This window comes from Protopterus annectens, chromosome 2.part1, assembly GCF_019279795.1.
Source record: "Protopterus annectens isolate FY-2018-M chromosome 2.part1, PAN1.0, whole genome shotgun sequence".
Classification (NCBI taxonomy): Eukaryota; Metazoa; Chordata; order Ceratodontiformes; family Protopteridae; genus Protopterus; species Protopterus annectens.
The window spans coordinates 1,223,036,809-1,223,055,357 of record NC_056729.1 but is presented as its reverse complement, the minus strand read 5'-3'; the positions used below and the strand labels follow the sequence as shown (position 1 = coordinate 1,223,055,357).

The 18,549-nt window shown below is 44.6% G+C and overlaps 1 protein-coding gene across 1 annotated transcript in view; it reads left to right on the top strand.

The window, feature by feature from the left end:
- Positions 1-18,549, top strand: part of ATAD2B (ATPase family AAA domain containing 2B) — a 4,508,062-nt gene that overhangs the window by 1,845,257 nt on the left and 2,644,256 nt on the right. The window contains exon 14 of the mRNA XM_044063554.1: positions 16,120-16,294. Within this exon, the coding sequence (XP_043919489.1) occupies positions 16,120-16,294 (175 nt within the window). The remainder of the gene's footprint in view (positions 1-16,119; positions 16,295-18,549) is intronic.

Below are 18,549 nucleotides of genomic sequence, written 5' to 3'. Positions count from 1 at the left end.
CTCTACTCTAAATCCAGGGCAGGCTTTGCCACTGCAGTTCTGCAGGGCCTTATAGCCTCTCCTAATCCTATTTAGCTCCAGCCTCCCAACCTTAGCTTTGGGATTCAACCCAATTGTAATGACTGCAACAGTGAAACACGATGAACATAGTACAGTTGTGTACTTACCATAAATGTAGATGTTCGAGTGTATTCAGTCTAGGTTATCCTCCCTCCATGCCCCCTTTTCTTTGCTGGAATTTTTCTGTACTTTTCTATCCTATACAACCTATGTGGTGTATTTGCTTGTAGATGAAGGAAAAGTTGTATGTGCATGCATGCATAATAGCATAAATTAGCCAACGATTTTGGGGCACCTGACATCTGGGGCAAGAAAAACTGAAGAAAATGGTGTTGGCTGCATCTTTTATACCCCTGGCGCACTGATGTCAGGGAAGAGGCGACAGCAACCGAAGCCGGACGTAGACTTTGGAACTCAGGCCGACTGCGGGTAGCCTGCCAGCAGGATAACTCAATTGTAATGACTGCAACAGTGAATACACTCGAACATCTACATTTATGGTAGGTACACAACTGTACTTTACTCCTGGGTACGGCTACAACCCCTCCCCATGGATGTTCAGACCAAACTTCTGGATGCTCTGTTAGACAATAAGGCACTTTTTGGACAAGCCTTTGCTGAGCTCCTCAAATCCATCCAAGAGAAGAGAAAAGAGCTGTAAAATCTAAAACACCTTTTGGTGTCCCCCATTCCTAGATATCGTAGAAACTACCCTCAGAAACCATCCTTTGTATGAAGGGAATCCTTTCCCTCAACACAACAATCCAAGGGACGTAGGCAGCAGAGAAAGACTTCTACCCCAAGATATTCTGCCACTCGCTTTCGGAGACCGCCTGACCATCCAACGCCTTCTCCACTGTGACTCACCCATCCTGCATCCATAAAATCCCCTATACCTCCGTCTGACTCTCTCCCTCCCCTCCTGGTGGAAATTTACAAAAGAATGATTCGTCCTCTCCATCATCCAGAGGGAATATTACATGACTTGGTGGATGCTCCCACCCTTTCAGGGCATTCCACAACCACCAAAAAAACAGATTTACCTATTCTCAACCATTATTCAACAACTCCTAAACCAAGGGACCATAGAACCAAATGTTCTTCGTGTTTCACTGTTGGTCATTACATCTGGGTTATTAGCTTGCAGGTAGCCCTCAGTCGGCCCGATTATCCAAGTCTTAGGTCCTGCATCGGTTGCTGTCTCATCTTCCATGACATCAGGTAGTCAGGGGTATAAAGCATGTAGCCGAAGCCATTACATCAGTCTTTCTTGTCATGCGGTGCCCGAAGCAGTTTGCAAGTGCTGGTCGGCCGACTCCTGAAATTTTCTTTTTCGAGTTTCAGATCCAAAGTCTTCAACAAAGCTAAGTACCCCATTGGGGATCCTTTTTCTTGTTCTAAACTGATGTCAGTAAAAGTTAACAATTGTTTTTCTTGTGGAAAGCAAATACCTCATAAAGATTTTCATTCATACTGCAGTCCTTGCTTAGACCCAGACCGTAACGTCTGTCGCTGTCGGTTTTGTGCCTTATTCAAACCTCGAACTATTCGTCAGTTCATTTTCGCATGTAAATATTTCGGTACTTGGTTCAATTATCTAGAAATGGCTTCGGTAAGCCTACAGACATTCTGAAAAAACACAAAGATAAAGACAGACCGCATAGGTCCAAAGCTGCCGATGGTGCTTCTCCTAAACTAGTTGCCAGTTCGCTGGTACTCAGTGAGGCGCTTTTGCAACCCCCGATACCCGCTACTTCAGATTCGCTGGCCTCTACTGAGACCCATTCGGAGTCCAGTATGCCGCGAGATGCTTCTTCGACTGTGGAACCTGTGGAGGTCTCTACCTTGGATGGATCCGGAGCCGCTGTGCAGGCACTGGCTTCTGATGGTTTATTCAGGCCTACTGACTTGCATATCAAACCAACGCCATCTTCTTCTTCAAGGCCTAAAACTCTATCCATGTCCAGAAAACCGACGCCCAGACTGCATGGTCTGGCCCCTATGACCAAAAAAAAAAAAAAGAATGGCTGAAGACCTTATAATCAGGGGAAGCCACCCATCTCCTTCAAAGAGACCTAGAACTGATTTCCCTTCTGATTATTCTGATCAGGATTCTGAAATTTCTGTTTTCTCTGATGACCAGGAGTTGCCCTTATCTACCTATGAGGATTCTGATGCAGAAGACTCCATTCCCTCTGCTTCCCCTCCAGAGGATTTTTCTTTTGGTGAAACTTTGCATACTCTTAGTGAGCATTTCCTCTAGGGAAAAGCCAGGCTTACTCTGACTCCAAAAAGAAGCTTAGGGAATTCTTACTCCTACCTCAGCACAGGCCTTTAGCTCTCTCTCCTGTACTGGACATTGTAGCTAATGCCTTCTTGGAATCTAGCCTGGCCCCTGACACTTCACCTGCCGCTCCCATAAAACCTGACTGGCATTAGAGTACCTGACTCTCACAAGTTCCTCTCTAAGAATCCTACTGTGGATCCTGAGACCATTTCACAGGGACGCAAAGGCATTAAGGCTACTACTGCCAAAAACACTACCCCCTCTGATAGAGATTCCAGGGCCCTGGACGGATGGGGTAAGAAGGTATGCACTTCTGCTACTTTGGCCATTAGGGCCTTAAACTGCCAGTTTCATATGTTAAAGTATCAGCAGCATATTATTGGATTGTTTAAACAGATAATGATGTTGATTCCTGACTGTGCTGAAAATAAAGAATTACAGGATTTAGTGCATTCTGCTGAACAAGTTGGAAAACATACTTTGCAATGTGGTTTTGATTCATTAGAGGCATCTTGCAGGGCTGCCGTCACTGGGTCTGTACTTAGATGCCATGCTTGGCTTAAGGTGCAAACTTTGCCCAGATCATGTTAAAGCTAAATTACTGGATGCTCCCTTAAACCAAGACCATCTGTTTGGCAATAAAGCAAAAGTTGTTCTTAAAAAGATGGAGGAAAAAGCTAAATCCTTGCAAACTGCCTCCCAGATTTAGTAGGCACTGGCCTTCTAAGAATTGGTCCTTTCCTGCCTCTTCAAGGCCTTCTCAGTCCAAACCCAGGACCAGCAGACCACCCAGACTTCAGTCTCAAGGTACTCGCAGGCCTTGGCAGTGAAGGGCCTCCCACTTCCAAAGCTGGAAGTAGTAAGTCACCCCCCTATGGTAAACTGTCACAATGACTTAACTTTAAACCTTCCAATCCCTGCTCAAATGACTGTTCCTTTAGGGGGAAAGATCGCCCTGCATGCAAAAAACTGGGAACTCATTACCCAAGACAAATGGGTTTTAAGTATAGTTTCCCAAGGATATAGATTCCACTTCCACACCTTTTGTTAAAAAGCAAGATGTAGCCGATGCCAATAAGGAGATGAAAAGCAAATCCAAATTTTTGAAAAAGAAATACTTGTAACACTAGAACCAATTCAAGCAAGGAGCCACCACACGTTCCTTCTACAAGACTGCTTTATTGACCTAGGTTTCGTCCATACGAACTTCTTCGTATGGACGAAACCTAGGTCAATAAAGCAGTCTTGTAGAAGGAACGCAGATGGTTTGAATTGGTTCTAGTGTTACAAGTATTTCTTTTTCAAAAATTTGGATTTGCTTTTCATCTCCTTATTGGCATCGGCTACATCTTGCTTTTTAACAACAGGTTTGCTGCATATCTTGGTTACCACTTCCACACCTTACCAAACCCAAATGGTTGGCCAGACCTACCCCCAAATCATTGGGCAGAGGCTCAAAAGCAGGTTCGTTCTCTTCTAAGTATTAGGGCTATTCAACCTGTCCCAGAAGAGGAATGGGGCAAGGTTTTTACTCAAGACTTTTCTTGGTACCCAGAAAAGACCATTCATGGCGTCCTATCCTGGACCTGTCTATCCTAAACACCTTTTTGGAAATCCCAAAATTCAAAATGCTAACTCTTCATCAGCTGCTTCCCATGTTGGGCAAAAATGCCTGGTTGGCAACACTGGATTTAAATGAAACCTACTTATACATCCCAATAAGGGAATCTTGCAGAAAATACCTATGCTTCAGAGCAGGCTACATGCACCATCAGATGTTCATCGTGTTACACTGCTGCAGTCATTACACTTGGGTTATCCTGCCGTCAGGTGGTCCTGCAGTCGGCCAGAGTTCCAAAGTCTTGGTCCGGCATCGGTTGCTGTCGCTTCTTCCCTGACGTCAGTGTGCCAGGGGTATACAAGATGTATCCGACTCCATTTTCGTCAGTCTCTCTTGCCGCGCGGTGCCCGAAGCAGAAGCAGTTTGCAAGTGCCGGTCGGCCGACTCCTGAGATTTTCAAAGTCTAATTTCAGATCCGAAGTCTTCAATAAAGCTAAGTACCCCGTTGGGGAAACTTTTCTTTTGCCTCAGGCCGATGTCAGAAAAAGTTAATAATTGTATTTCTTGTGGGAAGCAAGTACTTCATAAGGACTTCCACTCTTACTGTATTCCATGCCTAGGCCCTGATCACGACGTCACTAGTTGTCGGTTTTGTGCTAGATTTAACAAACGCACTATAAAAAGACGTTTTGATTTTGCTTTGCACTACTTTGGCCGAAGGTTCAATTATACTATGCCGTCGGATCAACTGACGACTGCAATACTGAAAAAACATAAGGACAAGGATAAAGACAGGCATCCGAGGTCCAAAACCTACGACTAAACATCTAGGCCAGTCACCAGTTCGCCGGTTCTCAGTGAGGCGCTTTCGCAGCCCCTGACATCCGCTACCTCAGAGCCACAGGCCACCTCTGACTCCCACTCCCACTTGGAGACAACTAGGCCTTTGGAAACTCAAGGTATTGGTCCTACGGAAAGTAATCCCTCAGATGGGTCCAGAACCGCCGAGCAGGCATCGGCTTCTGAGGGTGTTTACAGACCTTCACAACTTACCATTAAAACAACAGCCAAGACAAAAGTACCATTAAAGACAAAGAAACAAGTACAGCATTCTCCTGGACAGTCCTCCATGCCTAAGAAACAGATGCTTAAATTGGCCGAAGACCTCATTACTCTAATCAGGGTTTCCCATCCCCCTCCTGAGAAAAGGCCTAGGCAGGATACAGACTATGATTCCTCTGATCAGGTTTCCATTTCTTCTGATCTCTTCAGACCAGGGATACTCTCTGCCCCCTATGAGGACTCTCTGATGCTGAAGAATCTATCCCTTCAGCCTCTCCTCCTGAGGATTATTCTTTTGGGGAAACTTTACATACCATGAGGGAGCATTTCCATTGGGAAAGTCAGGATTACTCAGAATCCAAGAAAAGGCTCAGGGATTTCCTTTTATTGCCTCTGCACAGGCCCCTGGCTATTCCGCCTGTGCTAGATATTGTGGATGATGTGTTCTCTGAATCCAGCTTATCTCCTGATTCTTTGCCCCCTGCACCAGCCAAGCCATATAGATATTAGAGTCCCTGACTCTCACAAGTTTCTTTATAAAAACCCTTCTGCTGATCCAGAAACTATTTCCCAGGGTCCAAAAGGGGTTAAGGCTTCCATTGCAAAAAATCCAGTACCCTCTAACAGAGATTCCAGAGTTTTGGCTAGATGGGGGAAGAAAGTATACACTTCTGCAACTTTAGCAGTAAGAGCTTTAAATTGCCAGTTTCACATGCTTAAGTACCAACAATATTTAATGGTTCAGTTAAAACAGAAAATGCTTGCTAGCTCAGAAGCTCCTGATTGTAAAGAAATGCAGGATTTATTGCATGCAGTTGAACAGGTGGGAAAACATACTCTACAATGTGGTTTTGATTCTTGAAGCCTCTTGTAGAGCAGCAGTTACAGGTTCTGTGATTCGAAGACATGCTTGGTTAAAAGAACAGAGTTTACCTGATCATGTTAAGGCAAAATTATTGGATGCTCCTTTACAGCATGATACCTTGTTTGGTGTTAAGGCAGAAGAGATGTTAAAGAAAATGGAGGATAAAGCTAAATCTATGCAAACCGTGAAGGATTTCTTACAGGTACAGCCACCTTGATTTAGCAGAAATTGGCCAACAAAGAATTGGTCCTTTCCAGTGTCAGGCCACAGAGAGGCAGATACAGACTCCCAAGAGGCAGATCTCAACCCCAAGGCTCAAACAGACAACGACAGTGGGGCACCTCAACCCCAAAAGGAGGTGAGGACAAGTCTCAACCTTACAGGAAACAGTCACAATGACTTTCCCCTTCGTACGCCAAGTACTTCCCTTTTGGAAGCCCCCTTAGGTGGAAAACTAGCACTTTTTTCTCAAAACTGGCAAACAATCACCCAAGGCAAATGGGTTCTGAATATTGTGTCTCAAGGTTTACAGGTTCCACTTTCATTCTTTACCAAGGGTAAAAGGAATGCCAGACCTGCCACAAAATCAATGGGCAGAGGCACAAAAACAAATTTCAGCCCTCATGGACATGAGAGCTATTCAGAAAGTACCACAACAGGAACAAGGACAAGGATTTTACTCAAGACTCTTCCTGGTCCCCAGAAAGGACAAGGCCTGGAGGCCCATACTAGACCTTTCAATTCTAAATACTTACCTGGATATTCCGAAATTCAAAATGTTGACATTACAGCAGCTTCTACCCATGCTGGTCAAGAAGGCTTGGCTTGTTACTCTGGACCTCAAAGAGGCATACCTGCATGTCCCTATCAGACAGAATTGCAGAAGATATCTCAGATTCAAAGCTGGTACAATGCACTACCAATTCTCTGCACTGCCCTTTGGCTCATCTACTGCGCTCAGGCTCTTCACAAAGTGCCTGACACCAGTAATTGCATTTTGCAGACAAAAAGGAATTCAAATATATCCATACCTGGACGACTGCCTCATTCAAGCAGAGAAAAAGGACATTCTTCTACAGCATCTGGCATTTGTAAAAAGGTTGCTAATTTCTCTAGGGTACACAGTAAACGAAAAGTCAAAACTAGTGCCCTCACAACAGATTATATTCCTGGGTGCCAGCTTAAATACAACGGCCCATATGGCTTACCTCACGCCAGACAAACAAGTTCAACTAACTCAATATTTTCAACTACTGGCAAAAAAGTCCCATTTTCCTGCAAGAAAAATTCTGCAGGCCCTGGGATTCATGGCATCCTGCATACTACTAATACCATATGCCAGACTGCATATGAGGAGATTACAATGGTACCTAAAAAGTGTTTGGACTCAACACTCTCACAGTTTAGAAGCAGTAATACCAATGATTCCCTGCCTACAACAGGAGTTTCGATGGTGGGCACAGGCATGTCACCTAAACAAGGGTCAGCCTTTTACCCTACCCACAGCCAGGCAGACTCTAACAACATATGCTTTGGATTACGCCTGGGGAGCACACATGGCAGGAAAATACATTCAGGGCATGTGGACCACAAACCAGATGCATCTTCACATCAATCAAAAAGAGATGTTGGCTGTTCAAAATGCCCTAACAGCTTTCAAGGACCTTCTGCATCTAGGACAATTATTATTAAAGACAGACAACACCACAGTAATTTGGTACATAAACGAGCAAGGGGGCACTCATTCTTATCCCCTATGCAGGCAAGCCATGACCTTGTGGAACACAGCTCTAACGTATCAGGTTCACCTGCAAGCACAATTCCTGCCAGGAAAGAAAAATACTCTGGCAGACGATCTAAGCAGAAATATCATGGACCCTCACGAATGGAAATTGAATCCACAAATCTTCAGCCTGGTAACGCAAAAATGGGGATGCCCAGACATAGATCTTTTTGCCTCCCCTCTGAATTGCCAACTGCAAAAATTCTGCACAAGGACTTATCACAAACGAGCATGGAAAGTGGATGCTCTTTTGTTCAGCTGGAAAAACCTAAAAGTTTATGCATTCCCGCCACTGCCTCTCCTTTCAAAGGTACTCCTAAAAGCCAGACAAGAAAAAAACACAGATGATCCTGTTTGCTCCAGACTGGCCACGCCAGCACTGGTACCCTATCTTAAGGAATTTAGCTCAAGGCCCACCATGGATTTTGCCTCAAATTCCACACCTTCTGACCCAACAAAACAATCAGATCCTGCACGGTCAGCTCAAAACCCTAAACCTGGCTGCATGGCAGATTCATTAGTCAAACAGGCAATACCTCTCTCTAAAGCTGTTATGGATGTCATTTTGGAGGCCAGGAGGCCTAGCACCAGGAAAGCTTACTCAGAAAAATGGAAGAGATTCTGCACCTGGAACCATGCTCAAAGCCTTGACCCTCTTGTTCCAAACATTCCTCAGATTTTACAATACTTAACTGAGATGCTGGACAGAGGCCTATCCTTCTCATCAGTTAAGATCCACGCCTCTGCCATTTCAGCACATTACAACACGGATCCTCCTTTATTCTCTCATCCCTTGCTAAAGCAGTACTTCAGAGGGGCTAAAAACATAAGACCGCCCCGGAGAGCACCAACACCAACTTGGGACCTCAATTTCATTTTGGAAAAACTAACCCTGCCACCTTTTGAGCCAGCCAATACAGCCAATCTAAAATTTTTATCATGGAAAACAGCTCTGCTCCTGGCAGTAACTTCAGCATGAAGAGTCTCCGAGCTACAGGCATTAATGGCAGTGGAACCTTTTACAATTTTTCATCAGGACAGGGTTTCTTTAAGGACAAACCCTACCTTTATGCCACAAGTGGTATCTAGTGTGGCTCTTAACCAAACCATCCATTTGCCTACTTTTTATCCAAACCCGCAGAATAAAGGGGAGAAACTTCTGCATTCTTTGGACATACACAGGCAGCTACACTTCTACTTGGACAAAACAAAAGCTTTCAGGAAAACTGAGCAACTGTTTGTAGCATATGCTGCAGGATCACAGGGCAAGGCGATCTCAAAGCAGACTATTTCCAAATGGATAGGACACTGTATTCGTTACTGCTACACACAGCTTGGAAAATCAGTCCCAAATAACATTAGCCCACATTCCACCAGGGCAACAGCCACTTCAGCAGCCTTTCTCAGAGTACCTACCAAGGAAATTTTGGAGGCTGCAACTTGGATTCAGTGCACACCTTTACCAAGCATTACCACTTGCCTCTTTACTCTAAATCCAGAGCAGGATTTGCCACTGCAGTTCTGCAGGGCCTCATAGCTAATCCTAACTCTATACACCAGCCACCCAACCTTAGCTTTGGGATTCTACCCAAGTGTAATGACTACAGCAGTGTAACACGAACATAGTACAGTTTTGTACCTACCATAAATGTAGATGTTCGAGTGTTCACACTGCTGCAGTCCAGGTTACCCTCCCTCCAGCCCCTCTGAACTGGCTGGACTTATCTATACCTTTCTATCCTATACAACCTTTGGGGTGTATTTGCTTGTAACTGAAGGTATTGTTTTTATTTTATATGTATGTTTTATATTAGCAATATGTATTGCTAACCTACTTGGGGGTACCCGACATCTGGGGCAAGAAAAACTGAAGAAAATGGCGTTGCATACATCTTGTGTACCCCTGGCACACTGACGTCAGGGAAGAAGCGACAGCAACCGATGTCGGACCAAGACTTTGGAACTCTGGCCGACTGCGGGACTGCCTGACGGCAGGATAACCCAAGTGTAATGACTGCAGCAGTGTGAACACTCGAACATCTACATTTATGGTAGGTACAAAACTGTACTTACTCTGCACTGCCCTTTGGCTTATCTACTGCGCCCAGGGTATTCATAAAGTGCCTAGCTCCAGTCATTGCATTTTGCAGGCAAAGAAATATTCAAATATACCCATACCTGGACGATTGTCTAATTCAGGCAGAAAGCCAGGACATACTATTAAATCATCTGACATTTGTAAAGAAATTATTAATCTCTCTGGGGTACACCAGAAACGAAAAGAAATCACATATAGTACCCTGCCAACAAATTGTATTCCTGGGAGCAAACTTTAATACAGCTTCCCAGATAGCCTACCTCACGCCAGAGAAAAATGTTCATTTGACAGCCTACTTCAAACTAATGGCCAGAAAGACCCAGCTGTCTGCAAGGAAAATACTGCAAGCCCTAGGGTTCATGGCCTCTTGCATTCTACTAATTCCATATGCAAGACTGTAGGAAACTACAATGGTATCTAAAAAGCCTATGGTGTCAACTGTCTCAGGACCTAGAATCAATGATTCCTGTCATCCCTTGTCTAAAGACAGAGTTCCTTTGGTGGGCAGAGGCCTGCTACCACAGCAAGGGACTGCCATTCACTCTACCCCCTGCTGCCCAAACCCTAACAGACACATCAGACTATGTGGGGGGGGGGGCTCACTTGGCAGGGCAGTGCAGTGCATTCAGGGCAAATGGAGACAAGAGTCAAATGCACCTGCATATCAATCAAAAAGAAATGTTAGCAGTACAGAATGCTCTGGCAGCCTTCTAGGACCAAATTCTTCCAGGACAATTATTGGTAAAGACAGACAACACCACTGTTATGTGGTACATAAATAAGCAGGGGGGAACCCACTCATACCCTCTCTGCAGACTAGCCATGGCTCTGTGGAACACAGCCTTGAGCTACCAAGTGCATCTACAAGCTCAATTCCTGCCATGCAAGCTATTTACACTGGCAGATGACCTAAGAAGAAATCTCATGGACCTACACGAGTGGAAACTGGAACCAAAGATATTCAACATTTTGAGAACCAAATGGTGAAGCCCAGATAGACCTGTTTGCTTCCTCTCAGAACTACCAATTGGATAAATTCTGCACAAGGACTCCCCACAGACAAGCTTAGAAAGTGGATGCCCTGTCCTTCACATGGAAAAACCTATCAGTTTATGCCTTTCCCCCTCTACCTCTCCTCTCCAGAGTTCTACTAAAGATCAAACAGGACAAACCAAGGACAACACTCATTGCACCAGACTGGCCACGCCAACACTGGGTACCCCCTCTTGTGCAGTGTGTCACTGCTGGAACCATGGCACCTGCCTCAGACCCCTTCTCTGCTGTCCCAGCTGGAGGGCCAGATTCTGCACACCCAGCTTCAAACCCTGAACCTTGCAGCCTGGCTAATTAGCTGAGCTCTCCATTACCATCCCTCAATAAGCAGGTGATGGATGTCATTCTGGAGGCAAGGAGGCCTAGTACTAGAAAATCTTATGCTGAGAAATGGAAAAGATTCTGTTCCTGAAGCCAAACTCAGGGGATGGGCACAACAGTGCCAAATTTATCGCACATTCTTCAGTGTTTAACTGAGAGGCTTCACAAGGGCCTTTCCTTTTCTTCTATTAAAATTCATGCCTTGGCCATATCAGCTCATTATAATACTGAGCCACCCCTCTTCTCTCATCCACTACTGAAACAATTCCTCAGAGGGGCCAAAAACTAAAGACCACCCAGGAGAGCCCCTACTCCAGCCTGGGACCTTAACTTTGTATTGGAAAAGCTCACTCTACCTCCCTTTGAGCCAGCTGCAAATTCAGAGTTTAAATTCCTTTCTTGGAAAACAGCCTTCCTTCTAGCCATCACTTCAGGAAGAAGGATGTCTGAATTACAGGCCCTCATGGCAGTGGAGCCTTTTATCATCTTTCATGCGGACAGGGTGTTCCTCAGGACCAATCCTTCCTTTATGCCCAAGGTGGTATCCAGTGTGGCCCTTAATCAGTCCATTCATTTGCCAACCTTCTTCTAATCCACATTACAAATGGGAACAAATACTGCACTCCTTGGACGTGCACAGACGGCTTAGATTTTACTTGGGCGGGACTAAGCCTCTCAGGAAATCTGAATAACTATTGGTTGCCTTTGCTGCAGGGGCAGAGGGGAAGGCCATTTCAAAGCAAGCCATTTCTAAGTGGATAGGCCATTGCATTCATTTCTGCTATAGGCACTGTGGAAAACCTACCCCACAAGGGATAAGACCACATTCCACCAGGGCTGCATCTACCTCTACAGCCTTTCTCAGAGGTGTCCCTACCAGGGACATCCTAGAAGCTGCTACCTGGAGTTCTGTAGATAACTTCACCAAGCAATACCACTTGCCATTTTCTTTCTAAATCCAGAGCTGGTTTTGCCACTGCAGTCTTGCAGGGCCTAATAGCTGGTCCTAATGCTCTCTAATTGCCTCCTTCCTTCATTAGCTTTGAGAATCAACCCAAATGTAATGACTGCAACTGTGAAACACTAAGAACATAGTACAGTTGTGTACCCTTACCATAAATGTAGATGTTTGAGTGTATTCACTGTTGCAGTCTTGGTTACCCTCCCCCAGCCCCCCTGACTGCTATTGAGTATACCTTTTCTTTTGTTTACTATACTTAAAGCTTTCTGGTGTATTTGCTGTTTGTTGGAGGCGTTACCTTGTACATAATTGCTTCCCATTATGGGGCCACCTGACATCTGGGGCAAGAAAAACTGATGTAATGGTGTTGGCTGCATGCTTTATACCCCTGACGTCATGGAAGATGAGACAGCAACCGACACAGGACCTAAGACTTTGATAATCAGGCCGCCTGAGGGCTACCTGCAAGCAGATAACCCAAGTGTAATGACTGCAACAGTGAATACACTCTAACATCTACATTTATGGTAAGTGTACACAACTGTACTTTCCCGCCCCTCAAAAGAACTCAGGGTTCTACTCCATAATGTTCCTGGTCCCCCGGAAAGAGGTTCCCTGGAGACCTATCCTGGATCTTTCCTTTCTCAATCTATTCCTTCTCGTACATATCTTCAAAATGACAACCTTACCTATTCTCCTGCCTCTAATCCCCCCCCTCAAGCCTTCATGGTGGCTCTAGATCTCAAGGATGCCTACCTGCACATCCCCATTCATCCGGATTGCAGGGAATTCCTTAGATTTTCTATAGGCTCCTGCCATTTTCAATTCTCTGCTTTGCCCTTTGGTCTGTCCACAGCCCACAGAGTGTTCACCAAGTGTCTAGTCCCCTTTGTTACCCATTGCAGGACGCAGGATATACAAATGTATCACTACCTAGATGACCTTCTCATCCTGCACCAAGACCACCAACTCCTACTCCTCCATTTGCAGCAGGTATCTCACACCCTCTCTCTTCTGGGTTTAATATAAATGTAGAAAAATTTTGCCTGACTCGTCAGGACATGATTTTTCTGAGATGCAGACTATGCACAGACTGCATGAAAGCCTTCATACCGGACCAAAGGATTCAGGAACTCATTCTGTCCTTCACCCAGATCCTTTCTCGAACCTTTCTGACAGCTCGGGAATTTCTGAAGCTGTTAGGCCACATGGCATCCCCATATACACATGCTGCCTTTGGCAAGACTGCACATGTGCAAAATTCAGTGGGTACTGAAAAATCTATGGAACCAACATTCCCAGCCCTTGGATGTGCCTCTCCCACTCCTCCCTTGCTTAAAGGGGGAGATCCAGTGGTGGATATCTGCAATATAGACCAACCCAGGGCTCCACCTTCAAATCTCAGCTCCACTTCATTACCTTTACACCAATGCTTCAGACTTAGGATGGGGGCAGTGTTGCAAACAAATCAACACCACCTCTCAGTACAACGCAAATGGTATACTCTAAGAGTAAAATACCACATCAACATCAAGAAAATGAGAGCCTTGCTGTTTGCCCTACTAACATTTCAACCCTGTATCCTGCCAGGTACCTTAAAGATAATCACAGACAACATGACAGTTCTGTGGTACTAAAACGAGGGACCAGGTCATACCCTCTATGTAGTCTGGCTTTTCAGATTTGGAATCTAGCAGACTCCCTCAGAGTGCACCTGTTGGCCATGTATATCCCCTCTCAACAGAATATGGTGGCAGACACACTCAGCAGAACCTCAGCCCCCTCTCACAAATGGATGCTACAGATGGAGGTTTTCCTAGACCTGATACACAGGTGGGGTATTCTACAAGCAGACCTCTTTGCTTCCCCAAACAACAGGCAGATGCCCACCTTCTGCTCAAGGAACCCACATGTGTGGAAAGCGGATATCTTCTCCTTTTCATGGGGGGGGGGGGTGATGTTCCTGTATGCCTTCCCCCCCTTTCACTCTGATCCAGAAAGTCCTCCTGAAAATTCAGAGGGACAAACCAAAAATCCTATTGGTCAGCCCCTTTTGGTCAAGACAGTATTGGTTTCCCCTCCTTTTTTCTCTAGCCAAGGGCAATCACCACAGGTTACCACACTAGATAGACCTGCTCGCACAGAACAGGGGGTCTCTGCTGCACCCGCAGGTGAACAATCTAAAACTGACCTTTTGGTTGATAGAATCCTGATCCCTTACAGACACCTTTACTCAGAGGATGTACTTAATGTTCTGCAGGAGGCCTGAAAACCCAGCAGTAAGAGAAAACTACGTGACTAAATGGCCCAGATTCTCCAATTGGTGTCATAGGAACAAACAGGACCCCCTCACTACCTCCATCCCTAGGGTCCTGTCCTACTTGTGTGAGCTACTCCAAACAGGACTGACATATTCCTCAATCCAAGTCCACTTGTCTGCCATCTCTGCATGTCTGCCCATTTCACCTCCCCTGGCATCCAGACTGGAAGTCAAACTTTTTTTAAGAGGAGTCCTCCACATCAAACCCCCACGGAAACCCATCCCTCCTCTGTGGGATATAAACTTTGTATTAGAAAAGCTAACACAATCTTTTTTTTTGAACCAGCACATCATGCTTCTCTGAAATTTTGTACATTCAAAATAATTCTACTAGTTGCCCTCACATCCGCCAGGAGGGTTTGTGAGATCCAAGCCCTGATGGCCTCGTCCCCCTACCTAGTCTTTCACAGGGACAGAGTGGTGCTCAGGACCAACCCCTCCTTCATGCCCAAGGTAGTTAATGAACTCTTGTTGAATCAAACCATTAACCTGTCTTCTACCCTCCTCCTCAAAATTCTTCAGTGAGGACCCTTCACTCTCTGAACGTGCAGACAACTAAGATATTGCTTAGACAAAACCAAAGACATCAGGAAATCAGAACAGTTGTTTTTCTTCCATCCCGGAGCACTAGGGAAAGCTGCATCTAAGCCAACCATTGCCTCATGGATCTCCAAGTCCATCTCCTTCTGCTACTCCCACCATGGAAAAACCTTACAAGGCAGTATCGAACCACATTCCACCAGGGCAGCTGCCTTTTCTTCTGCCTTTTTCAAAGGCATTGATTCCCCTTCTATTTTAGAGGCAGCCACTTGGACCTCAGTGCACACCTTCACCAAACACTACAAGCTGGACATGGCATCCCGTGCTAGAACTTGTTTTGCCAGAACTATCCTACAGGGTCTCCTGGACAACAGAAACCCTTCCTCCCAGGATCATACTTAAAGCTCTGGTACTCTCCGTATTGTTATGAATACTGAAACATCAGAATTGAAGGCCATAGAATAGTTATGTAGGACCTTACCATAACCATAGATGTCCTTCTCTTCTATGTTGCAGTATTCAGTCCCACCCTCCTACCCCCTGTTTCTTGCTTCTGCTATAGCAGATATTTTATGAACACCTTTGGCCATCTTTTTCCCCCCAACTCTCTACCTACATAGCCTTATTACTGCCCTGGCTCTAGCAGGCATGCATGTCCAAGGGTCTCAGGACTGTCCTGAAAAACCTCAGGGCCACTAGTATATGCAGCAGAAACTACTCTGAGGAGCGTACGTACAGACATCACCCTTATACCTAACGCCGGTTTATGGCCCTTGTAGTCGATGTCACACGTACTCTCCAAGACAGAGACTTTGGTATACTGGTCGGAGGGTGGCGCTGCAGGTAGCTACTCCCTACTGTTATGAATACTGCAACATAGAAGAGAAGGATATCAATGTTTATGGTAAGGTCTTACACAACTATTTGTCTCCACACGGCTATATGCTTTAGTTATAAAACATGATGCGCCCATAAATCTGCTTCAAGGGAGAGATGACCTTTTGTACTTGGTTGTGGTGCAGCATGCACACTTAATGTAGTCTTTCAAGCTTTTTACCTAGTAAGCAGCTAAGTAGAATGCGTGCTTAAGAAGATAATCATTGCATTTTTTTTTTACTATTATTTTCCGTAACCTTTTTCAGTATGAGATTCGAAAAATGAAATTAGTACTCTGGTTCTAGTATATGCATCCTTTTGTTTTGTGTTAGGGGCTGTCTTTTTTATGGTCCTCCTGGAACTGGTAAAACCTTGGTTGCTAGAGCTCTGGCCAATGAATGTGGTCAGGGTGAAAGAAAAGTGGCTTTCTTCATGAGAAAAGGAGCAGATTGTCTCAGCAAGTGGGTTGGTGAATCCGAAAGGCAACTCCGGCTTCTGTTTGATCAGGTGGGTTTAAAAATGAGAGTTTAGCAAATACGTTAACATATTTATATTTATTTTTGAATTACACATGTGTATGCCTTTTATTAATTGGTATGTCTTTATCTTAACTTTGTGTTTTCAGCAGTTGTAGAATAAACTTTGGGAAGTCTTTATTTTTTACCACATTTCAAGGTTCAAGACGAGATAAAGGAAACTGAATGCAGTATTTCTATGTCATCCATAAACCCATTTGTGCACTGTTAAGCTCTTGTATAATTTTGAAGTATTTTTTGCTGTGCCATATCTGTGTGTGTTTCATTTGCTTTTTTAGTTGGTTTTTGTATACAGCATACCAAAGTACACCATTTTGCTTACTGCTGTGGTTGGTAAAATCTTTTTTGAGAGGGGTTTAGACAGCAGGCTTTTCAGTAATTTTACTCTTGTTTTTTGGACATTGATCTTTAAAGCAGGCTTCAGGTACTTTCTTCATATGATAGTCAGTACTCAACCTAAAAAAAAAAAAAACCTGCATTCTCTGTCTAGTTCTTTCCTGCCACATCTGCCAAAGGCTTGAGATCAAGCTGTAATTGGTCTTACCCCCCCTTTAGTTTCACACTTACTCATATACCACATCACATGGGAGCTTAAGTGCATTTCCCCCATAGTAGTCCTCATATTTGTGATATTTCTTTATCAAAAGTTTTGTAAACTTTTTTTTTTTGTTAAGGAAATGCCCATACAAATCTGTGTGTGTGTTTGGGGGGAGGGGCTTATCCTTTATAAGCTATAGCTGTGTCCCTATGGTGAAATCGCTTGAGGGCTAAAGTCAGGGTGTAACATTTGATATGATGATGTCAGTTTTCATTCTCTCCTCAACTGTTGCGTTCGGATCTGATCTGAGTCTGCTGTTACATTAGCTTGTGGCCACCAGAAAACTCTCAAGCTCCTCCCTTACCCGTAATGCACCACCCCTAATATACCTCAGATCTCGTTTGCCACTTTCACGATTAGACATGGTCACCTTCAGCTGTCAAGCAATGGATAAAACAAGAAGTTTCTTCAACATATGTATCAGTAGTTTATTCTGTTCCTTTCTATAAATCCTCCCTCTTATACTCAGTGTAGTCCTTTTTTGCCATTGTCAGTAGCAGTTCCTTCTTTTTTCCTGCCTTTACACTAGTTTAGTGTAATTTTTCATACCATAGTTGGTATTTTTCTTTTTTGACTTTTCCTATTTAAAAACAAAAAAAAAATTTCCCTCTTTTTGTAGTTTGATGTCAGAAAATGACCCTTCTGGGTTTAAGAAGTGCCATAAGTACAGACACAGGTTGCCTTTGTCCGATGCGCATTCTTTATGCTTCTGTTATTTGGACCGGGATCACCTGCCAGTAGAGTATCAAATATGTAAAAATTTCAGTCTGGGTGCCATCGCGGACTGAAAAAAAAAATACTTATTTTGAAAAGGTTACTCTGTATGTCTTTTTCTAAGGCTAGGCTGGAGCCCAACCCCCCCAAGTCAAAATTTAAGGAGCCTTCCACTAAGTCTCCTAGACCTTCAAGATCCTTGACTCCTCCATCCATGGAGCTGCCAAAGAAAAAATATAAATTGGATCCGAAGTTTACCCCTATTATTTCATTGTCAGATCTGAAAACGGCCCTTCTGATCCAAGTTATTCCAATCCAAGGCCCTTACCAAGGATTAGATACTCACCCAGTGCTGATCAAGAACCTTCTAGAATACCATCTCCTTTTATGTAATGTAAGCAGTTTAAGTCCCCATCTTAGTTTCCTCTCATTCTTGCAGAAGTCTGACTGATGCCGATGTGGACAGAAGGATGAGATTCCTCTCTGCACAAATGCAGATAGGAATTCTCCCGGCTCCTATTCTTTGGGGTTAGGAATTCCAAGTTCACACTACTCAACCTCTCTCGGTTCCTTCTTCCATCCGTCCATCTGTTTCGGAGCCCCTGGATCCAAGTATGCCTGGCCTGTCTGATTTGGATGTGTAGATATTTGTATGTTTGGTTCCAACAAAGTCTGAGCACTCCTGCTCTGACATTTTCATAGCTGGATGACTCTCTGCACTGTAGCATCCCTGTCAGAGCCGAGGAGTTAAAGTGGTCTCCAAAGTTGTCTGTGCATTCTCTGGCCTTCGGAGCCTCGACACTGGACAGATCGGCTCAGACCTCTGCCTTGGATGGGTTGCCCTATGGCAGACAGAACCGATATGGTGGGAAGTGGCTTCTCGGCTCCATCAGCTGCCCCCCCCCAATCTGTTT